This window comes from Protomyctophum parallelum (genome assembly GCF_964188405.1).
Source record: "Protomyctophum parallelum genome assembly, chromosome: 1".
In the NCBI taxonomy this organism is placed as follows: Eukaryota; Metazoa; Chordata; class Actinopteri; order Myctophiformes; family Myctophidae; genus Protomyctophum; species Protomyctophum parallelum.
This window is the reverse complement of record NC_139697.1, coordinates 19,413,112-19,440,225: the sequence shown is the minus strand read 5'-3', so window position 1 is coordinate 19,440,225 and position 27,114 is coordinate 19,413,112. Positions and strand designations below refer to the sequence as shown.

The 27,114-nt window shown below is 41.9% G+C and overlaps 3 protein-coding genes and 1 long non-coding RNA gene across 4 annotated transcripts; 1 reads left to right on the top strand and 3 right to left on the bottom strand.

Annotated features, from left to right (window-relative positions):
- Positions 1 to 4,040: 4,040 nt before the first annotated feature.
- hoxa9a (homeobox A9a) lies at positions 4,041 to 7,112 on the bottom strand. The gene is made up of 2 exons (XM_083784057.1): positions 5,511 to 7,112; positions 4,041 to 5,122 (listed from the first exon to the last, which is right to left on the bottom strand). The coding sequence occupies exons 1-2, from the start codon at positions 6,079 to 6,081 to the stop codon at positions 4,881 to 4,883; spliced, it is 813 nt and encodes a 270-aa protein (XP_083640183.1). The 5' UTR covers positions 6,082 to 7,112; the 3' UTR covers positions 4,041 to 4,880.
- A 2,921-nt stretch (positions 7,113 to 10,033) lies between these two features.
- LOC310870153 (homeobox protein Hox-A10a-like) lies at positions 10,034 to 12,902 on the bottom strand (the record flags this gene model as incomplete). Its single annotated transcript, XM_083781230.1, has 2 exons — positions 10,034 to 11,005; positions 12,038 to 12,902. The coding sequence occupies 2 exons, from the start codon at positions 12,900 to 12,902 to the stop codon at positions 10,731 to 10,733; spliced, it is 1,140 nt and encodes a 379-aa protein (XP_083637356.1). The 3' UTR covers positions 10,034 to 10,730.
- LOC310870170 lies at positions 12,379 to 26,389 on the top strand. Its single transcript, XR_014570216.1, has 3 exons — positions 12,379 to 12,503; positions 23,375 to 23,510; positions 25,419 to 26,389. It is a non-coding gene; the product is annotated as an uncharacterized lncRNA (long non-coding RNA).
- Positions 19,025 to 20,918, bottom strand: hoxa11a (homeobox A11a; the record flags this gene model as incomplete). Its single annotated transcript, XM_083781245.1, is given in 5 exon segments — positions 19,025 to 19,257; positions 20,108 to 20,768; positions 20,771 to 20,841; positions 20,844 to 20,888; positions 20,891 to 20,918. Coding segments are annotated over 5 exon segments (1,038 nt in total).
- Positions 26,390 to 27,114: the final 725 nt, after the last annotated feature.

The window sequence follows — 27,114 nt, the reverse complement described above, 5'->3', positions numbered from 1 at the left end:
TCACACACACACACACACACACACACACACACACACACACACACACACACACACACACACACACACACACACACACACACACACACACACACACACACACACACACACACACACACACACACACACACACACACACACACACACACACACACACACACACACACACACACACACACACACACACACACACACACACAGAGAGAGAAAGGGGGGGCTGCACAAATTCACAATACCAACGATTTCATTAAACTTATAATCAAATCACTGGGTCTCCACTGTCGTCTCTGTCTTTCCCTTTCGCTAGTTCCGTTCTCTTTATCATTTTGGGTAATGCATTTCGAAAAGTGGTTTTTGTGTTTTCCTTTTTAAAGGCTAAATGTAATTTTAGAATGAAACTATAAGTAGCAAATAGAAATGTGGCACACGCCACACGCCAGGCGTTGATACAATTAAACGAGGCCAACTGGCCAAGGCAAGTTTAAACGAAAATAAGTGAAGGCCTGTACCATTCCATTACAAATAATACGTGCCACGCAATACGTGCCAAAACATGCACTTGACGTGCAGCAATGTATGAAATATATGAAACTACAACAGATATCATGTATTTATCAGAGGGAAATTGCATGAATCCGATAACAAAATTAATCTAAAATATTCATAGTCCTATACAACTTCATATTTTGGGGATTTGGGTTCAATTTGGCTTCAAGTGAACAAAAAACAAACAAAGGCAAGAATAGTTTGTATACATGCATCCTATTCATTGTGACAATATGATTCAAACCAACTTATGTTAAGCCATAATGCTGACGTTAGAGTTGCATTAACAATTTCGCTTTGTGCTGTGTTGGTCTAATTTATTTATGTAGGCTACAGCATTAATATGTGTAGGCTATTTCGCTTTTGTATTTACATTTTTCTCATTCTATAATTTGTAGATTTGAGCAAATTGATTTCAGTTATAGCCTATCACATATATTTATTTAATATAAAGTCCTTTACCTAACATTATTTGGAACATAATTTATTTAGGCTGTAACTAACAGGCTTATTTTAGCTTGTAAAAAAATGTACAAGAACCGACCAAAATACACAGGTCTAAAACTATTGATCGCAAGAATTAACCATGAAATACACGACGGTTATAAAGCTCAAGCATAGACTATTATTCACCATTTATTGTCTTAAATTATGACTTTAGACTTACACAATTTTTAGACCAATTGATCAAAATGTTTTGAGGACTATAGTTTACCACTAAACATGGATGCTTGATTTAAACTGTTAAAATGTAAGTAGACCGTAATACAATTTAGGTGAATACCAGTTAATGCTATGCCCTCCTAAAAACATAGCCCACAAAAAATGCATTAAAATAGAAGAAAGGTGCGGAATAATCAACGTTTTTCCAATACAAAAGTAAACACAATTTAGCCTACTTTGGTTTTCACTTAGCCACCATGCAACAGTCCAAATGATGAGCTTCTTCAGAGAGACTGTAAAGTAAAGACGAGGTGTGAAATCACTTTGTTGGGCTCTTAAAAAGTTATGTTCCGAGAGTGGGTTAATTATCCTAGAGAGGTGAGTTACACTCATTCCAATTCGAGTGATAGGCCTATTATGGAACTTTGTCGCCATCGCCTGGTAGCTCCTGGGTACTGCGGCATGGTGACGGTGCAATGCGCAAGGATTTCCCCCCTGCTACCCCCAAACCCACCCCTATACCATAGGAGAGAATAGCAGGGCATGGGGGGGAGGGATAAAATAAATAAAAACGCATAAACGACAACAACACGCGATTGTTGTTTGTTATAGGCAAAGGACGGGTGATTCTTAATAGATTTGGAGTGGACATCTGAATGTTATCCGGATCTATTGCGTTTGAAACTAGCCGTGGTGCGGTTAGCTTTTATGGCCCCTTCTTTAGAACGCTCTCGGCGCAGAAGGAACAGAGGACGAAAAGGTTCCCAGGGCAGGTAGAGACAAAGAGGTCGCTCGAAATGACCGTGAGTCCTGCGCGTAACCGTTGCTGGAGAGTCCAATAAAGCCTATCATTTCCGCTGGAGCCTTTTGTCCTAAGTGCAGTCCCACAGAAAGAGGAGAAAAAAAACAAATGGGTGCCATTCTGGAAACGGCCTAATTGTGTCTGGACGGCCATAAAGCCATTAAAACTGGAATGCCAGACAGTATAGCCGAGCCAGGAGTTTTATTGCACTTGTCTCTGGTCGAGTCTTTGAAGTTTGGGTCCATCTGTGTCCCCTGACGCGTCACAACACCACTAGGCTTAATTTCCCTAAAGTACAACTTTACTAATATCCCTAATAGTGTATTGATTTATCCAAGGCTATTGTGACAATTAAGGACACAATGGTGGCTCGCAATGAACGTTTACAGCGTTAAGTATAGACCTGCGTTATGTTGACGCTTGTAACCTGCAGTTTTCGGTTGGAAACATACTTCCCAACATGCAAGGACATGAAAGGGAGCCCGCAGAGTTCACGAAGAAGACAGTCCTATGGGCTGCACTGGCAATATTGTCAAATTTACACCATGCAGTATTCAAATACAAGTAGGGCTTTATTTCAATATGCGGTAATGCGATTATTATGGATTGCAAATACGACGGGCTGAAACGATTATGCCAGTTTGTAAACAGGTTGTAACTAGCTACAGCTACTGGCTATGAGATGGCGTGAGGAGGCCACAGGTCTCCGTGTCATAAGCTGAGCAGAAATACATTCACTACATTATTTCAGGCAGCCATGCAGGCCTCAGCTGTCTGGAGCTCACGACGTCTTTCCTTGTTTTGTGTCCTCTCGCCTCGCAGCGCTTTGCACCCCATAAACGGTTATAGCGGTAATTGTCTTTTATGGCGGTATACAGCTAACAACATCCTCTGCCAAGACGCTCTTGCTCGGCTCAGTCCGAAATCCACACCTCCGAAATAGCCAAAGATCTCACTCTCTCTCTATGTGTGTGCGTGTGCGCGCGCACGCGCGCGCGTGTGTGTGTGTGTGTGTGTGTGTGTGTGTGTGTGTGTGTGTGTGTGTGTGTGTGTGTGTGTGTGTGTGTGTGTGTGTGTGTGTGTGTGTGTGTGTGTGTGTGTGTGTGTGTGTGTTGCACATTATGCACAAATCTTTGTGCCTAATCCTCGTAATATCCACAAAGCAATCTGTGCGCCTGCCATTACTTTTGGTAAAACATTTCTTTTTTTAGAGAGAGAGAGAGAGAGAGAGAGAGAGAGAGAGAGAGAGAGAGAGAGAGAGAGAGAGAGAGAGAGAGAGAGAGAGAGAGAGAGAGAGAGAGAGAGAGAGAGAGAGAGATACTGCCCGCATGTATATGCATTTGATATGTCCAATGGGTATATATTTTCTCAAGTGTGTCACACACTTTACAGGACACACAGTGTGTCCTGAAAGGCTGTATGTATGTATGTATGTATGTATGTATGTATGTATGTATGTATGTATGTATGTATGTATGTATGTATGTATGTATGTATGTATGTATATGTATGCATGTATGTATGTGCATACATACACCGTCTGCTAAGCCTTGGGGTTGGTTAAACAATGTCAGAACTCTCACTCAGAATATTAGATTAGTCATCATAACAAACATGTAACAAAACAAGGCGTGTGTGTGTGTGTGTGTGTGTGTGTGTGTGTGTGTGTGTGTGTGTGTGTGTGTGTGTGTGTGTGTGTGTGTGTGTGTGTGTGTCACGGCTTCCCCTCATGTTCTGTATTAAGAACAATTCCAGTTGTTCAATAAAATCCAGAGCAATACAATAAAGTTGGAAGTAGACATACAAATGAAAAATAAAATAAAACATGTAATAAAATTTGAACAGCAGCTAATTCTAGACGAGATTGACTATTTCTTTTTCATATAGGCTACCCTCACAGCCTAATTGAAGCCACTATATTTGAATGTCAATACAAAATACTATTTGAATAGATTCAAATAGTTAGAATTATTCTTACCATAGCAATGTCAAAATATATGAAGGCCTAAAGGACATAAGAATGGAACGTGCATGTATTCGCATATATAATTTGTTTTATTCAATAAATAAAATACAAATTACATTTGTGAAGAAAAAAAATCTGAAAGGTCAGCAGACCATGAGGTATTCATTTAAGTAGCCTACAGTGTTTTGTTTTCACTCTCTCTCTCCATCTCTCTCTTTCTCTCTAAACAGAATGTCCTTTCAAAACGTCCCTGAAATTCAGATAGCTCGCAAGCAATGAATCTATATATAGCCTACCGCCTTGGGGGAAAATAAGATTATTGTAGGTAGTCAGAGATATACCTATAGGTAGTCAAAAACAAGGTCATTGTTAAATAGCTTCTAACATCTGATATGCATTTTCAAGTGGCTTCTGTGGCTCATGCACCTACTTCAAAATGCTGTCATGTCGGGGGTTGTCTACGGTTTCAATGTTAGATTCAAACTCATGGTTACCAATAATAATAATAATAATGATACCCTATCAATTAGGGAGAAACAACTTTAAAATTAAGTACATTTTACAAACTATAATACAGTTGACTCGGATCTATAGACACCAAATATAGCTACAAACCAGGGAACGCACAACTAGAAACATCCGTACACACAAACGGGCACAATGACCAGGTCAAATAATGCACAGCGACTTTTACGAGGTATTAATTGGAATCAACATAAAAAACGAATGGGCACTGTAAAAATTGTGCAATAAGCCAGACATGCTTTGTACAAGACAAATGGGCCTAACAGCTTCTGTTACAGGGTAAAACAACAAAGACAAATGTCTACAAACATAGTCCAGCAGAGTTAAAGAGCTTTCGTATACACCTATAAAGCTCCGTAAATATCCGAAATAAGGTTTTAATCACTCGTCTTTCGGTCCGCCATCTTTGTTAAACTTCTTCATCTTCATCCTGCGGTTCTGGAACCAGATTTTAACCTGTCTCTCGGTGAGGTTTAGCTGCCTCGCCACCTCGTACCTACGGTCCCTCGTCAGGTACGTGCTAAAGAGGAATTCTTTCTCCAGCTCCAGAATCTGATGCTTGGTGTACGGACAGCGCTTTTTTCTCGTGGCACTTGCGTGGAGCCAGTTGGACACGGGGTTATCTGGAAAGAGGGGGTGCGAGACTGGTGTGAGGTCCGGTGACTGTACTGTCCAATATATCAAAACACATCACTCATGTATATAACAGGACAGATGCTTAAAATGGTCATCCATTTTGGAAGAGCGAAAATGGCTGTGCGCCGCCGTAAACGGGGCTGCAATAATATAGGCCCACGCTGCTGAAACGAGCCTCCCTCAGCTGTCTTAAATGTGATACCTACTACAGTTGTCTCGTCACAGTGAGAGTGAGACCTGGCATATTAACTGCCACCCATGAGAGAGAATGGCACGTTTAGAATGGCACCCCCGTCACTCCACGCATGCAACTGAATCCCTTCAACTTTACGCATTAGCATATGGCTGAATACAAAGCAGTGTATAAGCACTTACTTGGATCTAGGGCCGGTTTGAGCGGTTTCTCCTCGAGCTCCCCGCCGCCGTGGTCCCCGGCCTGGCTGGGCACCGCGTCCCTTTCCACCGGCGACGCCGTGGCCACCGTCCCGTTGGCGTAATCGGAGAGCAGCAGCGCCGTGTGGGAGCCGGGCAGCGCACTGTCCGCCCGCGCTCCCAGACCCTCCGGTTTGATACCGTAATGATGGCTCGCCGGTAATCCTGTCATCGGCAACGAGCCGGACATAGGCTCCAATAACCACGACTGCATGTAGCGGCCGTCCGTATCCCCGCCGACCGGGACTTGGGGATGCCCATAGTGGTGATGATAAACAGAGGAGACGGCGCCCGGGAACTGCGCTGGAACGTGGCTCCAGGACGGGCTGAAGACCGAGGATTTGGTCGGGAAGGTGCAAGTCCCGAGCTCATTGTGGTCGCCGATGGAGGCGGGCTGCCTGGAGTGCTGGAGCCCCCCCGGGCCGGAGGGGTATCTCGGCGCCGAGAGCTCCTCGCTCTCGGGCAAGATGAGGGAATCGACGTAGTAACTAGTCAGTGTTCCGGATGTCGACATGGCAAAGGGGAAGAAAAAAAAGCAAAACTCTCACATCTACGCACTCATACACAGATACATGCAAAAACAAACGCGCGCACACACACACACACATACACACACACACCACCCACACACACACACACACACGCACTAAACCGGACCTTACAAAATAACAATGTGAAGAAATCAAGTAGCAACTTGGCTCCTCAAAGAACTACAGTCGACTAGTAGTGGGGACCCAGGCTGCCATGCCATTGGGCAACGGGGCGCACGTGATCATAAAGGCTGAACAATAAAGGATAAATCAATCCCTCTGGCCATTAAACGCTCGCGGGGCTCTCCTATAACAACCCCTAGTTTTAAAGCAAAGAATTAACATATACGACTAACATCTGAGACTAGAAATCCGCGAGATATACGTAAACACTGTATATGATTAAGGCATAACCAAAGCATAGATTGGGAAATACCCCTTTTCAATCAGTGGTGTTAAATTGCCCACGTATCTATCCAGTCTATCTAACAGTATGCTTTTGGAAGGCTTATTTTACGAGGTATTTTATAAGACACGTAAGCACCCTACCAACGTTGCTCACACAAAACACATGGATTTTTTCCCCCCTCCCTCCCTTCGTTTTTTTTCTTTTTTTTTCTTTTTTTACACCGCCATATTGGAGAAACGCAAAACACAAATGGTGCATGTGCTGTGATGGAGCAGGCGCCATGGGTTTTTAAATTATTTATAAATTGTATAGTTGTATAGGCTAGCCTATACCTGGACCATTTCTTAGGCCATATGGGGCATATTCCAATCTTCTGCATGTTTCTTTGGTTCTTTATGCTTAAGTAGTAGGCTACCAATACCCATATTTTCCTTTCATTTTTCTGTGGGAGGATATAGGCCTGTATGTATGTGCAAACATAAGCCAACCAGCCAAGTAACATAGGCTATCATACATCATCTTACAGCAGCAAGCATTTGACATTAAACCATGTGTTATACAATGCTTTAGTTATGGGATTACAGCTAGGCACACACACACACACATAGACACACAGTGTTTGTTTGTAAGATATATATATATGTGTATATATATATATATATATATATATATATATATATATATTAGTGTGTGTTTGCTGTGTATATGTATATCATTGCGTGATTTTCATCACTCCTCGGGTATATGCGGCCAATTGGGCCAAAAATAACTAATAAAATGCATTCTATTCTAACCTAAATTGCCGTACACAATTATGCAAGAGATCACACTAAACTACCAATATTCATAGATTAAGAAAGTGCCCTCTGCGTTCAGGCAAAACATATACAAAACAGCCAATTACGAATCGTAAAATACGATATAGCAACCCAGCCTATAGTTTAGGCAACGGGAGAATGTTAACTATTTTAAAAAGTGCAAACTTGTTAATAGATATAGGTTTTGTATGTAGGCTATCTAATTTCCCTATTACGATATCCCCGTTGTAATGTATAGGCCTACAGCTATTTTTTTTTAATATATTAACGGTATAGCTATCGTATAACAGTATAGGCCTACATATAATCTATACTGTTATTTACATTAACAAAGAATTATATTCCAATATGCAGCCACGTTACACAATTTTACGTGGTAGTTAAATAAAATATATTTAATGTGGTGTACGTGGTTGCCTATATAGTCTTTTTTAATTGTGAGGTGCGGGGAAGCGCACACGAAAAACAAAAAACAAAACATTCATATCCTATGCAGGATATATAGCCTAATATAGCCTAAAATTCAACGAAAATAAATAATGAATGAGCAGCTATTTTGATTCTTTAATGCTATTTATATTTATATTTTGAATTTCAAGTACAGCTACAAAGAAAATAACATTTAATTATTTTCATTTCCATATGGGAACCAAACAAACCTATATGAAGCCTACATATTAAACAACGTTATGAGTTAATTTGATTACAATGCCTAAACATCTATGCCTTAAAAAAAAGAAAATAAATAAGCCTAATAATAATAGAATAGAATAGTCCCCACTCAAAGGTGGCCGTGACTGCGTGCGTAAACGAGGATCAGAAATAATGATCAAGTTACGATCACTAAAGCTAACTGGATCAAAGCTATAATGTGGTATACTACTAAACAACCACCAATGAGTTCTCGCACATTGTGATGTGTGTGCTATGTTTATTACCAGCAACTAAACAAGGAGTTGCATGGCCAACACCCCACAAGGCCACAGGCAATTCAACTCGAAGGAATCCTGTTCACTGCATGGCTTTGCCTTTAGATTTAAGGGTAAATACAAAAAGGTGCGTCATGTGTCGGGCCATACAGTTCTATCACCTTGTTGATATGAAGGCATCACACTGCCCAGACATCAAAACACATGGAGAAATAGGTAAGGATTGTACACACAGAGACACTATGCGCACTAAACGTATAGTATAGAGACAAACACCTTCCAAAGGGGGAGGGAATGGAGACACAGTCCAATGGCTCTCAGGCAGTAAAAGTAAAGGGTGTTTTAAACACGGACCCAGTTTACCGCAGGGGCTATTCACTTCTTTTGCCCGCAGATAACAGCCTGTCTGGCGGATCTAAATATCGCCATAAAGCCCTTCCCCTCTTTTGTTGGCCACACTATTGCGCAGTGGAAGCATCCGGTACTATTAACCCTCTGGCGCGCCACTGAGGTCGCTGTTGCCCACTCAACTTCCCCTTCCCCTCCACTGCAGTGGTCGTAACCGAGGCCTTGTCTGACGTGTCTGCGTCACGACTGACATGGAAAAAAAAGAAAAAAGGAAAAAAAAAAACGTCTTAGCTTTTAGCCTAATTCTAAGTCCACGATGCATTATAGCTATAGCTTCGACGACCAAGTTAAATATAGGATTAACGTCTATATACCGAGGCTTAATGTAGAGGAGAGAGAAAACCCGAGTCGAAAGGACAAGAGAGAACATTAGAGGAGACAGGTTAGAAATCCACAGCATGCAACCACGCTCTCCGACTTAAGCCCATGGCTTTTATAAGCATGGTGACAAAATAGGCCTACCTTTCCTCCACTTTCAACAACTCCCCATCACATTTATGTTCCAGATTTGCTCGCCTGACAGGTCTCGGTGCATATAACTGGGGCAATTAAGACAGTTTCGTGTTGCAGGGGGTTCAAATGGATCCCAACAACATGAAACTACCTAAACCACTCGACAGTCGATCCATGGCCTCGCGTAAAACACACACCAGACAAGTCCCAATGCACCATCGACGTCGTGCGGGTCCCACAATAAAGTGCACAAAACAGTCAATATTGGGAAAAAATGCAATTACGTTGTTTACGCTAGTGATATGCTAAGGACTAGGCGAGTAGCATGACGCAAAATCCCACATGCACAATAGTAAAGCGACTTACCCATTGTTCCAACAGTGAATCCGAGCACTGCCAAACTAACCCAGAAATGACTATACATTATCCACATTTTAGTTCTATGCGGTCCACATTTCTATAGCACGGTGTGTCAGGCCTCCTCTCCGTCTTAAGGGCTCTCTCTCGACTGAAGCTAGGCTTTGAGGAGAGCGAGAATCGTCATATACAGACGAGTCATAAAACTCTACAATAGCCGGCTAGGCATGCAGCTGGACGACCTAGACACGTTATAGCCTCCTTGGCTAGGAGGATAATACGTTCATTATTTCCGATAGCCATATAGAGTGGCCCTTAAAACATTTTTAGCGTATATGCTACCCAAACAAGACAACATGCAAATAGCTGCATCACATCTTCGGTTACAAATGTATCGTTAATACAAAAATATATATATAGTAGCCTAGTATAGGCTATAGCCTATTTAGAACAGAGCTGTAGACAAAGCAGTATATAGCCATACTCTGATAATTTCAGACAGCCCACAATATACAACAAATACCAATAAATACCAAATGAATGATGCAAATCTAAGCTGCTATACTCATTAAATGCGCACTGATAATTTATTAAGCATTACACAAAAACACAAGGTCATATTTACACCATAATGTACAATAAAAACATTCCTCCACGTTGCACATGTTCCTCGGTTTACGCCGAGTTTCCCCCCTCAATTTATACATTTAGCTCATACATAGAATAGGCCTACATAGCATGGTAGCCTACTACAACTATAATGACCAATGGTGAATTATCAATCCCGTGTGTATAGGCATTATGCCTATTATGTTTCAAAAAATAGTTCTGAATAGGTTTAACCATGCAATTCCAATGTTAAAAAATACACATGTTTTAAATTTGGATAACTCAATTTAGAAATATACTATTTTGGTATATATTTGTAGGCTATTGTTCCGGCTTTACCATGTTCCGTATAGGAACGACTGTTTTGAATTGCATCAATTTAATTCCTCTGACGACAAAAATATTCAACTGCAGGACGACAGAAATATAACAGAATGGAATCAACAATACAAAACACAACATCAGAAAAACAGGGTGAAACGATTTTCTTTTTTTTTCTCAGTAGCTTCAGAGGACGTTGCATTGGCTTTTAGCTAAGCCTGAAAATATGCCCCCCCCCCCTCGATCCTCCCCTCCTCCACAAATGAAATGAGTCATTTGATTCATTATACCTTCCACCAAAATTTCACGTTATGTTTTTCTCTTGTTCATCACGAAAAGCCATAATTGGACGTGAGTTCGCGGATCCTGTTTTCTCGCGTCATTTTCTTGAGTTTCATTCTGCGGTTCTGGAACCAGATTTTGACCTGTCTGTCGGTCAGGTGCACGCCCTTACTGATCTCTAGGCGACGCTCGCGAGTCAGGTACATGTTGAAGAGGAACTCCTTCTCGAGCTCCAGTGTCTGGTGCTTGGTGTAAGGGCAACGTTTCTTCCTGCCGCTTTTCGCTGTCAGCCAGTTGGCCGTGCTTTCGCTTTTTGTGTCTCCTATAGGGGAAAATATAGGAGATACATGCATGATAATATATTGCTATAGTTCGTGCTGTATAACATGAGTGGGGGGGAACTATAGCTACCTAGCGCATGCAATTATGAGAGTAAACATAAGGGTCAATTTGGGTCAATTCAGTACTATAGTTATTCAGTTATTCACATTGTGCACTATTTTACTGTCTAGGACTAGCCATATAGTCTAGTCTCTTCCCCCCTCCCTTGTGTGTGTGTGTGTGTGTGTGTGTGTGTGTGTGTGTGTGTGTGTGTGTGTGTGTGTGTGTGTGTGTGTGTGTGTGTGTGTGTGTGTTGGAAGGTATGCGTAAAATATAGGCCTCACCATTTGATTCCCTTGACTTTAGCCTAGCTTGAATAATGAACAAGCTTGAAACGTGCTACTCAGAATTGCAGAATTTAGAATAATTGTCAATTATACATGTTTACACCAGTGGTCGAACAAAGGTTAAAGTTTAAACATCACAACAACCATGGGGAAAAATGGTAGTATAGATAAAGACATTATGGGCATGGCTCATGGACTTAGTACTATTTATGTCTGTGCTATGCAGTTTTACGCAGCTGTAAAATATCTTTCGAAGTACGTGTTGTTTATATACAGCTTAGTGCAGGCCTATTTTAACGTTTCACATTTTATTCGAACTTTGCTGACTTCACAAACATTAGGTAAAACGTTCCCTGTCACTTTGACTCATATGCTTATATGTTTTGGTTTAAAGACGCATTGACTGTTATGTGTTGTTCTGCTATTATTTAAGAGATCATATCCCTGCTTTTGTAGAAAAGCAAAAATAACAATTATTGGTGTCAATGGCAGCAAAGATAGCCTACTTGTTTATATATATACATACAGCTTTCAAAAAGCGCCACTTGAATTGTTGCTGGAGCCATAAAGTTTACTAAAAGCTTCACTGACAGGTGCGTGGAAATCCTTCAAGCGTCGCATACCTGCATAGCATGCAATCCAAAACAACTGTGAAGAACCACACCTTAAACGATCCCAACGCTCACCTTTGGTGGCCTTTGTCGCCTTCTCTTTGTCAGCCTCTTCTGCCTCGTCAGCAGAGGAAGCTTCTGCATCCGACGACTCCCGTGCCTCGTCGAGCTCCGCCGGCCGTGCGTGCGCCTGCAGGGCTCCGTTTCCCGAGGAGACTGGCTCCTCGGTGTTTCTTCCCTCCTGCGCCGTGGCTGGTGCAGTGGAGGTCGGCGTCGGCGGAGTGTGGAAGCGAGCGGGCGCAGGGGGGTGTAGGCCAAAATGAGAATGGGAAGGGTTCGGCTGGGGGCCGTTGTAAAGTTTATGAGAATGTGCGTGCGTCTGAGACAAGCGGAAGTAGCCCGGCACAGGCACAGAGCCCCCGCCGCCACCTCCATCCGTGACTGTGCACGAGCCCGAGCCGGCGCCAGCTGTAGTTAGCCGGGAATACGTGAGGTCTTCGGCAGTGGAAGCTTTGGGGCACTTCTGCGGCTCATACAGACAGTAAGCACTCTCTTCCTTAATGTTCTGCGGGAAGGAGCAGGGCGCGACCTGGGGACCCACCGGCTGCTCTTGTTCCATTCGACATGACCTCTGCGCGTCCATCCACATCTCCATGCTAGACATGTATGCCCCTGACGCGGGCACCATAGCTTGGGGGGCGACCTCGGTCCGCTTACCCATACCTGGGAAGTATCCATAGTTGTGTAGTCCGTAAGGCACATCTGTAGCGGCGCTATGGGGCACACACACGGCGCTCCCTGGGTAGTGCCCTCCACCGCCCTCGGTGCGGCCACTGATCAGAGAATCCACTAAAAACGCATTTCCTGACGGACTGTCCGAACATGACATTATTGTGGTGTATTTTGGCGAAGGGAGAAGATAGCCCTTTCTGGCTGACATTTCTTGTGCAAAACATGCTGGATATGATTAGAGGTACCCCCCTCTCTGCCGTGCTGACTGGAAAGCCAATGGAGAGGCTTAGAGCCGGGCAGTCCCTCCCACTCCGAGGCTACGTAGTCATATCCATCATGGGGCTGAGGCAGAGAAAGCAGACAGCACAGCCATCAGTGTGTTCTCTCACCTCGGTTTAATGCACCACCATTACCCTATATATAAAGTAGAAAAGTCTTCCACGATATAAACTTTAGAACATGTTCAAATTGCGCTCATGGACGCTCGCAAAGCACGTGAAATACCACACAGACAGGCTAGTTATTTTAGCAGTGAAGAAGTTTTTGTTTCCCCATTTGTAGAATAAATGTTATACCATAAAGACCAGATTACAGGCTATAAATGCTTAAAAAAATTAAAATGCTAAAAGACACAACCAGGACTATCAGTTTGTAGTTTTAAATACATCAAAGGGTGATTATGAAGTTTGAAAAACCCCAAAACAAATCCCTTTCGTTTCAAATATGACTAACTCATAAAAAAAAATGCCAGCAGAGGTTAAATAAAGCATCCCATTATACTGGCCAATTGAGATTAAAAGCACTTGGTTACTGAAACCCATGCAACAACAAAGGCATAAAATAACATGCCACTGAAGTGGATGGTGATAAAATGCTTTAATTGTAGAAGATTCGCCTTTGGCAAAAGAGTTTTTTTTTTCCTGGTGCATCGTCTTGCCTGAAGATAAAGATAGTAGGTATGCGTCCCTCTGCAGTATAAAAAAGGAGTGGTGTTAAGGATAATCCTGTATACCTGGTCGACTGAATAACAAGCACCCAAGTACACTATTTTTCCAGACAAAGAGACTTGCTAAAATTGTACGGGTCTTCAGGTGACCTCCTCATGTTATTGTATTATCTTGTGATTTATAAACTAAGCATATGTAATTTTTTACTCATGTGCCATGGGCAATGGCACATGAGTAAAAATGTACCATGGTCCATGGCCCATGGTGCCACCGAGGTTAGAATTTATAAGCAAATATTCATAAAAATAAAAAAGGGGCCGTGCGTAAACACTATAGCAAACGAGACCGCGATGTCACCATATCAGGCAAAAATAAATCTACGTTTTCGATAGCAGTTTACAAAAACACAGCAATTTACGCCCTGTTTTAATTCAACATTGGACGCTTTAATAAAAAACATAATATACGTGATGTTGACATTCCAAGCCGCTAAAGCCGATTTACCCACATTTTAATTTCATATATAGTCACATGACAATGTAAATCAGTATGAGAATAAATGAAAAATGTACATACGTTATACTTAAGGTATATATGTACAGTTCGGATTACAAGACATTTCCTTACATTTTACGTCAGTTTAGTCCAATGTTTATTTAAAAATGATAATGGTTCCTTGCGGGCCAAACTGATCATTACGCACAGCGTGGTAAGGAGTAGTAAAAAACTTTACTTTCGTTTATAGACTGTTAGAGAACATGTAAATATTATTTCGTGTGACCACAAGCTTTACCCTATATGACCGGAGAGCCATGCAGCACGTTTAAACAAGAAATTGCACAAAATAGAGTATAGAAACTATTTGTTTGTACAAACATTACATGATTGGAATGACCAAATGCGGCCCCCCTGTGTGGGTGCCACATGCAGCAATGAGACACAATGCACATACAAGTCATCCTGCCGGTCCAATTTGGTGCAATAAGGACAACAATAAAACTCTCCCACTATTTCGCGGTGTCCTTGGCCATGTGCTCCCTCCAGGTTGAAGTTAATCTCACCCAGCTTTGCCATTACCAGGGCCAGGTGGCCGGGAGCCCCCCGGGCTTGTTTGTGGCCTGGAGTCCATATAGGGTAAAATTTGGAAGAGATACGTAAATTAGGCTCATTTGAGTTTTCAAATAGTCTGTCAATTGGCAGGTCATTTGTCAGTGAAAGTACACTGGCTTGTCCATTAGCGCGTTGGCGCTAGAAATGAACAAGTCTGCTAAAACTAAACGTCAAAAATACAAAACAATATATTATTGTTTACCGTTTTTGATACCATGTACTTTGTAGATATAGTTAACACAATAAGCCAGGCTAGGGCTATTGTTTCATAAATTGGTGAATTTGAGAAAGGGAAACTGCATGGTGGGCTTTGTCAAAGCCGCACTGACCATTTGTGCTTTAAGTAATAAACTCCCCTAAACGTGCAGACACACACTAATCAAACGCTATATATATATATATATATATATATATATATATATATATATATATATATATATATAAATAAATTCCTACACGACTATCTCCGCCCTTATAAGACACACGAGCCACTACGGAAACTGAATACCCACATCAATTAATTATGTGCACCCATGTTAAATTGTTTTGGTCCGCACACTTCATGGTGCTGTATATTGGCATCAAGGCCCCTATCCATATCGTTGTGTTACAGACTTACAGTTATTAATTGCATCTATTAAATCTTCATTTTCACATGCAGCTGCCCAGCTATTATTTCCTTAAAACAGTCGACTCTGACCACTGGCTTTGATCAGGCCCATATAATCGTGGCCGAAGAGGCCGTTTGAGCCGGATCATGTTCGTCCCGAGTGCAGTTATGAACAATAATGCGGCGTTTTATTACATCCAGCGGAAGCATTTATTTTTCACAAGAGACAAAGGAAAAGGGGGCTCATGGTCCACACGCTTGTAGGTCCAGAATAACCCCTCACGCCTTGGACTGACACCGAATACCCCCCACACCCCCCCTCCCTCCCTCGGCACTGCATGTTTCCCTGAAAGACAGGAAGGAAAGGGAGACACGATCTGCCATATCACAATCGAATCTACGTTCTCAATCACATCCTTCATACACTTGGCACACGCGGAGAATGATGTGTTTTGGAAGGACACCAAATGCTGCAGAGACGGATTTCTTGATGAAAAGCTGTGGACCATGAACGAGCAAAGGCCCCGCTATGGTTGTTGTGATTTAAGAGGAGGTGCATTAGCACGGAGACCATCAGAAAATGGAATCATTAGCCTGATTTTGTATCCAACATCCACCAGCTCACTACTCTGTCGTTAAGACAGACATTAACTACTTCCATTTGAAATAATTAAGGCACAGTTACCCAAACCCAGAACAGCCGTAGCTGCCATGGGTTGTATGGGTTGCGGATTTAGCCAGGTACACGCGTATACCATGCTACACCTCAACCATAAATACTCCGAGCTCAGCAAAATGAATAGCACATGCAGCATGGAGGCTTGGCACAGATGTGTTGCCTTATTAGGGCCTCCAGTAATACTATAGCCTACCGCACGGACCTTAAAACACCATGCAATATTATAGTTATACGCTATTGTCAGGGCCAGGGAAAACACATACACATTGCCTCCACGTGCAATAGCAGAGTCTACTCTAGACTCAGTCAGTATACTGAAACAAGCACACATGATGTCGAATGGCACAGAATAACTTATACAGCCTTGCTGTGTGCGTAAATAACTTTTACCTGCATGCATGCATGTTGAGGCATTCTTGTTGCGAGCGGCTGCAGACAGAAAAAGATCCACGGCCATGACATTGGTCCCATTAGCGCCGCCCGGCGGCAAGGAGCAGGTAGTCGTCAGTCCAGTCGTCGCCGCCACCACCACCACCACCCCCGAATCGAGGTGGATAAACCGCGCAATGGGGAAAACATTCTCAAATGAAGTCGATGGGCAAGCGGGAGCTTTTCCTATCCGTCCCCTCCCTGTTGTCTCTCTCGCCTCCCTGGTAACACAGTTAATAACCTTGGGTCTCAGACAGTTTATTGCACTGCACTCCAATTGTACAAATGCTCCAGACTCTCAGACAGCTTTTATGGTTGCGTTGCCGCGGCAACGGGGAGGATGTCCCGTAATTAGGGACGGAATTCCAGCGCGCAGTAAAGGATGCGCGAAGGCAAGGCCGGACTATGGCAGAGAGAAGCAACCATAAACTTCAGCCTCTCTCCCCCGTTTATGGCCCTTTTGACTGTCATATATGAACGCCAATGCGCTGCGGCTAGCTCCCATAAACACAGTGATAACAACAGCAAATATGGCGGTCCGTGCTAAAGGAGAATGTTGTTAGAAAAGTATTTTCAAACCCAATGAGTGAATGACAGGTTATAAAGAGACACACACACACACACACACACACACACACACACACACACACACACACACACACACACACACACACACACACACACACACACACACACACACACACACACACACACACACACACACACACACACACACACACACACACACACACACACACACACAAAAGTGCATATAGAGCAACATTTTAAATGCGTGCAGCATGCGGTCACAACAGACGTTATTAAGAGTGGAATAGAGAAAGAAGTTCAAAGCCAATGAATTTCACTATACATAAGCTCTGTTTCCTAAAAAATAATACAATCTCACAATGTAATTGACTTTATGGACTACCGTAGTCCGACTACGATTTGAAATTTAGGAAAGCATATCGCTAAAACACACATTGAGATGGGGATGACAAGTTTATATATAAACTAGATTATATATATTATATATTATTATATAGTCTTAATTTGTCTTCATTTATTGTTTCCTGACAAACATGCGCATTATTTTCATATCTTGGTAGGCCTAACATAGCCTACATTCAACCAGTGCAGTAGTTTGGCGTTATATAGGATCTATAGTAATTACGCCGTTTTTACACGTTGTCCATATATATATGTACAAACCTATGAATGTTACAGAAAGAGGTAAAAATATAAATTTTTTGTCCGAATTCTACGTGCGTAAATGTAAGGCGACGCGGAATTTCCGTATAAGCGTATACGCCTATATATAGGCTTACAAACGTGCACGTTACATGCTGAATGGAATGAATGCGGGTTTATAAAACAACAACCAGGCACAATGTCAATTGTTTCAATAATCTTTTCATTTTTAATTTCGAAATATAGGATAATACAGAATATTTTGGGCATATCATAGCAACTGATTCAATGCGATGACCCTGACCAATGACAAGACGTCTGAAAAATGTATTTAATGTATTGTTATTTAGACAATAACGTACCAAAAGGATCACTGAGTAATGAAAAAAATATTCTGTCGTGTTGAATCAATGTGTCGACATACCGAGAAGGCCATTGCATATAACCTGTATGAGTGTGTTTAAGGCCTGTATATCTCAGTGCAAGTCGACCCGTGGATCTAACTATACAAGCTTATCTCTGGTTTGGCCTGTATAACTAATTATCACATGATTGGTATTAATAGACTCCACAAATTGAAAAAACAAATGTGGAACGGGTGGTGAAAGCTATACACAAATAGAAATATCAGCCCTCATATCAGTCTACTTGAAGGTCAATAATACAATTTGTGGTCAGCCCAAACTGAACAGGGACTCCCAACAGCCTGTTCCTGGATGGACTTTAAACTTGGTTAGCCGTGACATTAAATGACATAGTAAACAAGTGGCTACAAAATAAATAAGTTCACAAACAGAAAACACATTACATTCTCATCCGCACAGACGCATTATTTGGTCACACCAAAGTCTTTAGTCTCAGTTAAGTCCCATATTTACCATCAAGAACCCACAACGTTACAACTTCTTCTGACTTAAAGACATACAAAAATAAAATACGTCTTTTGATTACAAAATACACTGGGGTCAGTCTATTACAGACTGGTAATGTTGCCCGCGTGAAAGGAAAATTAACAAGGCGGTCTGTGACTCACAACAGTACAGGCTACGAGCCTTCACAAGCGGCATATAGCTTTAGTGAAGACTAATTCCGCTTTAATATTTTCTAATGAAATCTGAGGAGCGAAATAAAGTCATTAGAGGGCCTCAATTCATGCTCATCCTTTAAATGATTCAAATCATGTTTTACAGCATGTCCTCGAACTTGAAATTAACCGTCGAGCATGTTGTTGCTGCTGTTGCGGCCATTGTTGGAGGCAAAAGACACCGCCCGTCAATCAGTCCGTCAGTCCCACGCCAGAGGATCGCAGCTGTGGCTGTTGTTTGATCCCCCCCCCCCCCCCCCCCCCCCCCCCGCCGACACCCCTACAGTAGAGGATTGGACGTGTAATATTGTAATCTGTCTCTGTTCAGCTTCTTCTCCTTCATGCGACGATTCTGGAACCAAATCTTCACTTGTCGATCAGTGAGGTTGAGCATCCGCGAGAGCTGCAGACGTTTCTCCTTGTTAATGTACACACTGAAGAAAAATTCTCGTTCAAGTTCTCTGATCTGGTATTTGGAATACGGACACCGTTTCTTACGTGTCCTCTGTCCATCTGCAGGGGGAAAAGAGAAGAGTATATATAATGGTATTTGGATGGAAAAAATATAAACAGCTCAAATTAGCCAAGGATTATATGCGCCTTAATGTTACCCATATTACGCATGGACGAAAAACATCTCCATATAGTGTTGATCATTTTTGTCTTGTTTTCATATTTTAGGAAACTTATGTTAAAAAGTATAATCAGACTTAAACCAGTACAAATCATTGGATTGCCTACAACACACTATAGCATTGACCTTTTCCCACCAAGAAAAACAAAACAAAACAACAAGCTTCCCCTTGAATCCTAGTGGCCACGGCCATTTGGATGATATATTTAGATGTTGTAAATATAGGCTATATTTTATTTATTTATTTGAAAGAAATATTCTGTCTATATCACGAATCAAGAGGACATGAAAAATATACAATGGTAGAATATATGCACACTCCATAATGGCTTTAACACAAGGGCTAGTATGTGCTAAACCCTAAACCAGAGGCACCACCCTCATTACATGCAAGCGCTCCTTTAACGCTAAGAAACCGTGACACTAGTACATTTATGATACACGGAATTAAGACCATGGTGTATTATGATGTATACGCATATATATATAGTTTCTTTTTTGCAAACATCGGGGAGCGTTAGAAAAATCACTGCATGGCCTGCATGGTCTTTCACGGCCAATTTCAATTCCAAGCACGTGATCCCGCAGTTTATAACAAAGTTTTGTTGGGGAAATCTACAGGCCCTCAATAAACCTTATATGCTTATAAAACAGCATATAAAAATTTTAACAGCAGCGCGCTAGATTGCAAACTTTCTCTCATAACCAAGGCGCTGACTTAATACGTACTGCTGCTGCTCGATTTCTCCTCATTGTTGCCGGAAGATGACTCTGGGCTGCTGGCTTCCTCACGGGGCTCCTTCCCCTCGGTGTCCCGGCACGAAGGCGTGCTCTCCGGCGCAGCGGTAGAGCTCGGCTGCTTGGTGGCCGTTTTGTCCCCCGTGTAGTCATTTGTGGAAGAGCTCTCCGACGTGTTACCGTACGCCGTCTCGAAAAACTGGTCGAATGCTTGGGGCAGCACACCGTTTCTGCCGACATGATTCCCGTAGAAATTGGAGGCAGCAGCAGAGCCCGCGCCCGTGTGGTGGTGGTGGTGGTGGTGATAGGCGGCGGGGTTGTTTTTGGCGAACATGTCCCCAACTGCCGACTGCGCCGACAGACAGTCCCTGTGCACCATGTCCTCCGCGCTGGGGTAGCACTGGGGCAAGTTCCCCCGGTGCGGCCATTTAGCGGAGGCGTCAATGGCTGCATAGTCCCTGAACGTCACCTCTCGCACGGGCTGGACCTGCGGCAGGTTAGAGGAGTAGGAATATGTCATGGGGCGGGTAGACGGGGTTTGGGACAAAAACGAGGGCAGACCGGAGAAGTCAGCCCCCGCCGACACGTAGTAGGTGCAACTGGGTAGATACATGTTCGATCCGACGGGAACCCTCTCGTCAAAATCCATCATTCCTCCACGCTACACTTTTCTATGTTGGGTTCGCCTCTATAGCCGCCCTTAACATGGCTCTGAGGCGCCGTGACTCGTGCCTCTTTGAAGCAGGTTCGCGAGGCAGAAATTTTGAGACGTAAGCTGACGTGGAGGGCCATCTCCATCCATTCCAGGGAGGCGTAGGTCACGTGACCGACGGGAGAAATTGACAGATTTTCAGCTGTGTGTGTGTGTGTGTGTGTGTGTGTGTGTGTGTGTGTGTGTGTGGGTGTGTGTGTGTGTGTGTGTGTGTGTGTGTGTGTGTGTGTGCGTGTGTTCTTAAATGGAGTTATTCATTGAAGGTGTAGCCTAGGTGTGTGTGTGTGTGTGTGTGTGTGTGTGTGTGTGTGTGTGTGTGTGTGTGTGTGTGTGTGTGTGTGTGTGTGTGTGTGTGTGTGTGTGTGTGTGTGTGTGTAGGAGAGTGAATGAGTAAGAGACATACTACTGCATGTCTTGAAGCTTGACATTGGTGGTTTATCGCTATGTAAGGTCTAAATGAATTCCTCAACATGCAGCAAGTCAGAGAAAAAATATATATAAACGCACGGGCTGTTAAAATGTACAGCCTATGACAAATCGCAATCGAAGGTTTAACTACATTGAATGTCAATTCCTCATAATATGCGATGTACGCTTTAATAATGCATGTAATTAGACCTTTATTGAATATCATATAGGCTATTTCATGACGGAACGTGGAAAAATACGCATTAATGGCCATTTAATAAAATACAAAATGTGAGCCTAAACTTTGAACCAAAAGATTAAATCATTAATAGTCCCAGACAAAACAAACAAACAGCAACCAAATGAGTCTATAGGCAATAGGCGTAAGCTATACAAGCCGGTTGGTTTTGAAGTCTGTCTTTGAAAATGTTTGGTCGTCATTAGTTAACAGTTTACAGCACTGCATTTGGCCTAGTGAACATTTGGTTATCATGGTCATGTTCAAGTAACGCTTGATGTTTTTCCCTGGCTGTATGGACGGCAAAACTTTCGACAAAAACTACTAACTACTCATTTATAGGCAGACTAATTTACCTAGAATGTATAGCTCTACAATATCGGATCAGCTGAACAGCTTCTGACAATCAAAAATTAAAACATTTTACTATTTTGTCTACGACAGCAGTGGAAGAATATAATACGAGATCAATACCCTCTACCGAAACCTTGCGGGTGCATGTGAATGGATTCATAAAATCTACAGGAATTGATGGTCAATTAAAGTCCACAGTATAGGTCTATACGCACCACTTTAGCCTATACATTTAAAATAATAGTATTCTATTCCATGATGCTAAACTCCCGTTTTGCTTTTTAGACTCGCACGTGGGCAGTAGCCCATACTCAAAGTGCCCCGAAAGCAGTTATAAGGCCGCCAAATACACCAGTTACCCTGCATGTGTCTCCAGTTCCACCCAGTTTGGGCGCAAATATTTTAATATGCATGACTCATGAGTAATATGCAGACTATTAAAAATAAATAATAGCCTGCTGGAACTCACTAGCCATGTTTTAAGTGTTCATCTAGTGATTTTTCCATCCATGTCATGTATCTTCTATTACCCAGCATTTTAAAATGCCTTTAATCCCGTTTTGTTGATATAAACATGCATGTGATATATAGGAAAAAGACCAAAGGCGGGACATCTTACCAAAGAGGGCAATGCTGCACAGAATTAAAAATGACCGCTGCTATATCTCACAGTTATTGCGCAAAATAATCTAGTAACATTTCATCCAGTGTACAATTTTAAAATCAATTTTTAATCTGTAATGTCATTCCTTGAAATATGCCGCTGGTTATAGGCTATACAGGGAGTTAGTATTTGAGGTTTCAGGGCAGCAAAAATAAATAAGCAGAGATTTTTAAACTGAAACACTATACTGTAGGCTATTTGGAACCTCACTCATTAAAAACACTTATAAAACACGATTTTATTTTTTATTTTGTATTTATCCAATAGCCTATACTGTTTAGAATGTAATATTTGCAGAAATAGCCCATTAACGTATCACTTTACGCGTGAACACCTCAATCAGAGAGGCCACCGTCGAGCTAGTTTGGGAGAGCCATGCAACCTGACGCTAATGTGCTGTGAATGAGAGACCTGAGCACGGATTAGGACCGCCGGGACTCTGTGCCCCCACCGCTTTACCCAAATCCGGCCGGTGTACACATGGGGCTGCTGGGGCAGCAAGTTGCGCCATGCTGCCTGGCACATATAGGCTATGTAACATAACCTTAAAATATCCCATTTGCTAAGACGCTCCATGTACAAAGTAAAAACCGGTGACTGTATCAGGACGGGGAACTACCATGCAATGCGTGTCATCCATCCGATCCATCGTCTCTTTGATAGGCCAATTTATTTGGATAAATTGTAGGGTCACAAACAACTCCAGTCTATGCGACCACACGCTCCGCCTCTCAGTCAATCCAGACAAATTCTACGACTTGTGTTGGAGCTTTTAAGCTGTAATTGAGCACAGGGTGCCCTGGAAAACCAAAGCCAGCTCTGCACAGACCTGCGTTTTATAGCTCCTATATAGTGTTCTAAAGAGTCTTTTTTTCTCCTCAGCCAGACACCACAAAACTGGCCAGGCGTGATAGGAAGTCGCCACCTATACGGACTCAAAGTCAGCAGCCGAGATTTTCCTGCGACGAAAGAAAAACATACATAGCCTACTACACTATACGAATCGAAACCTAAACAGGTAAGAGCTTAACTTACTTTTAACATAATAAACCCATATGGCATAATGGCTGTGTAGACATTTGAAATGTGTTTAAAACTTAAAGACATAGTTCAAGTTTGGCCATAGTACATCCATCAAAGAGTTGTAAAATAGCATTTGTAAAATGCCTGGATTCTGTTTTGGATTTCCTGATACATTCCACAGGGGCGATCGACCTGATACAGTTTTGTATAGGTTAAAAGTTAAAACAGAGACAGTATATATGGCGCAGCGTAAACGCTCTCAACGCCAAAGCGGTTTGTCTGTGCGGTCGACTTCAAGTTCGGGGGAGGGAGAGGGTCGTCGCCCGCGGCGGAGGGCCTTGTACTGAAGAGCCTCTGACCATTTAAGGGCACAGTATGCCCCGGATGGAGTTACCATGCGATTGCTTTTGCCTTTATACTGCTCCTGCATGGCCGCGTGCAGTAGCCTATACTATGCATAGACATGACACTATGTAGCCTATACCAAACTGGGGGAAAGACTAAAGACATGTGCATGGCATGGCTTTAGGTTACAAGATGGATCGATATTGTAACAAAAGGAAGAAGGAAAAAAGAAACAAGAAAAGAAAGAAAAAACTTACTTTAATGAACTTCACCTTCCAATTCCAAATAAGCATAGCCTAATATTCAGGCTGTACGTGTATATTGGTCTCAATTCACCTAAAGCGACAGTGATACAGCACACTGTTATCGTGTTTCATCGGAGGCTTGTTATGATTAAACACCGCATTTATAGTGTTCTCTGTTGCACAATAACATCTGCGTTCAACATTTCACAAGATCAGGTTTTTTTATGTGACTGAAATGAAAGCGACATGGTCCTATGTGCTGCATGAATGTTTTTATGAAAGAGTTTTGCCAAAAGGAGGGAAAGCAAAATATTATTTCTATAGTGACACTTTTGGCCCAAACATCCTTGCATTCATTCTGCTGTGATGTTCTTATGAAAGGCGTTGGACTAAATAAAAAATAATGGAGCTAAAACTATTAGGCTTTCTACATGTGAATTAGGTAAGATTCGAATTCAGCCTTGGCGAGCAGGGAAAGCTTAACGTTTATGACAATGACTAAGCTACAACATTTAGACTACGGGTGTAGCCAACCATAAAACCTTGTAAGACGACAACTGTGTTTGGCATGCAGCTTCCAAAGGACAGTTAAAGACATTTAGCTTTCTTGCAAACAATGTTTTTTCTGTTTAAAACGTTTAAGATGGAAAAACAGTATGGCACTCTTCTCGGCCACTTTGTCTTTAATGATAAAGACGGATATCCATACACTCATCGACATATGGGTTACGGTGTAATAGTAGCTTGAAATCAAAATAGCCTAATAAATCTATAGCTGAACAAGAATATCATCAGAGCAACTCTTTTATACAACGCCCATACAAAAAAGACGGAATATGAAATATGAAAGTCACTTATGTAGAGTGCTGCATGGCTTGTGGGCCTATGTGATGCGCGTGTAGGATGAGCGCATTGCCCATGACACAGACAAAACAAGGCATATAGGGTAGCGGCTAGCCACATCTGGCCAATTTTCCATTGTAAATACATCACACAGTTTCTAGTCCTGCAGTTGTCGCACAGTTGCTATAAGCATGAGGCTATTTGAGAAATTTGCTTTTGAACTTGAATCTTGGCTCAGCCAACTTGAGCCAAGATTCAAGTTGGCTGATGAGACGTAGACGGTTATTGGGTTGCGTATGACTAGAGCATTGAGAAGAGGATTATGGCCTACATCTAAAATTACCTCGAGCGAAACTTCAAACATCCAAATAACCCCAGAGACATTGCTAGAAATTAAAGTATACGGGAATACACTATATGCGTTAACTTCTTTAAATCGGCAAAAAAAACTGTTATTGATTTATCCACAGGTGACAGAAATGTGGGGCGAGTGCGATGGCGACGACAGAAGGCCAGAGGAGGGACCACACAGGGGAGGACTACGGCGCCGGACAGAAAAGGCAGATCAACTCCATGGTCAACGGGAGGACCTTTGACAAACCAATGGATAAAGTCAAAATTATTGTTATCTGCCAAATTGTCCACTGCGAGAAATACGGTCTAAGGATTAATGCGGCTGCGGACATGCGGTTTCGGAGTTGCGTAGAGTTGCTATAGCTGAAGAAAACCCCCGCTAGTAAGCCCATAGGAAAATACTTTTTGGAAGGGATATAAGCTCAAAGAACTGAATTCTTTTTTGTTTTAACACTATTTATGGGCACTATCTTGCGCCAGCAGCGCCGCCCCTCACCCCATATCCCTAAATGTATTTGCAATTGCCAATACTATTTTAAAATAATTCAACTAGCCAATCTACATTGACACGGTGTGAGCTTGTAGATCAGTTATTTGAACTATTTAAAAATAGTAAAAAATGGCAAATAAGTTCAGGGATAAGGGGTAAAGGGTGGCACGAGATATAGTTGTATTTAGAGCCTTATATCTCATCAAGAACGGTTAACATTTGGAACGACGTCTTGCTATATTATAAGCGAGGATTTGCAAGCGGTGCGTTGGAAGGTCTACTCATTGATTGATTGAAATATTTATCAACAGTTTGCAGAATTACAGTACATTTCAAGCACAAACTCAATACAAAGACTGTTAACTTCCTTGTTCAATTCATCAAAACATTTAGAGACGTACAAATAGACACAAGAACAGAACAGGAATTCATCATAGATGAATATTATTCATTATATTATTATTATCTCAGATAATAATAATACAAATATAAAGCCAAATCAGTGCTCCAACAACTCCACCCTCTTCTGTGCAATTTTAATATAGAAAGGATATTCCAGGATAATATTTGTGTAAATAAAAGCCTTTCAAGTGATGCACTTAACATGCTTTGTCAATGTGGTTTTTGTTTGAGGATGGCATTAGGCCAATGTCGACAAACAAAAAGATAATACTGTCCATCTCTGAATTTTAAATCTTGGGCGATTGAGTGTTGAATGTGACTATATGAGCTTACAAAAGACAATAATAACACATCTGATTTATATAGCGCTCTCTTCTACTCAAAGTCGCTTTAGGCTATACGGGGAAGAAAAGAGCATAATGGATGGAAGGATATTTATCAATTAGGCTACTGGGTTAATATCTTTTTTGGTTTTAATTAATTGACAATTCAAACTACACATTTTCAATAAAATGCAATGCCACTGGAGTACGTTTATATATATATATATATATAGCCTTCAATTTCTAATAATTTGATATCAGCCATATCAGCGCAACTGTTTTTGTTTTAGATAGAACTTGGTCATTGCTTGCATATAGTTTGGTTAAAAACATGTAGCAGTGTAGACCCTACACCTATAGGCTACACCTGATACCCTCGGCAAAGATAGGATGGACCTATAGATTTTGATGAGCATCGAACAGTCATATGCGTGATGAAAATATTCTGCAAGAAAGCCGTGTAAACCGTTTGAAAATAAACAATCACATATATATGCTTACATTTGTTATGAAGTGCGGTATACAGTGTCTGTACATTGAATTAGAAAAGCAAAGTGGCGAAATATTGACAAATAGTCATTCAACCCAATATAGGCT

Coding starts and splice junctions, on each gene's coding strand:
- hoxa9a (XM_083784057.1), bottom strand. CDS start 6,081: ATGTCGACATCCGGAACACTGACTAGTTACTACGTCGATTCCCTCATC. Junction 5,123..5,510: donor CAAACCGGCCCTAGATCCAA/GTAAGTGCTTAT, acceptor CCCTCTTTCCAG/ATAACCCCGTGTCCAACTGG.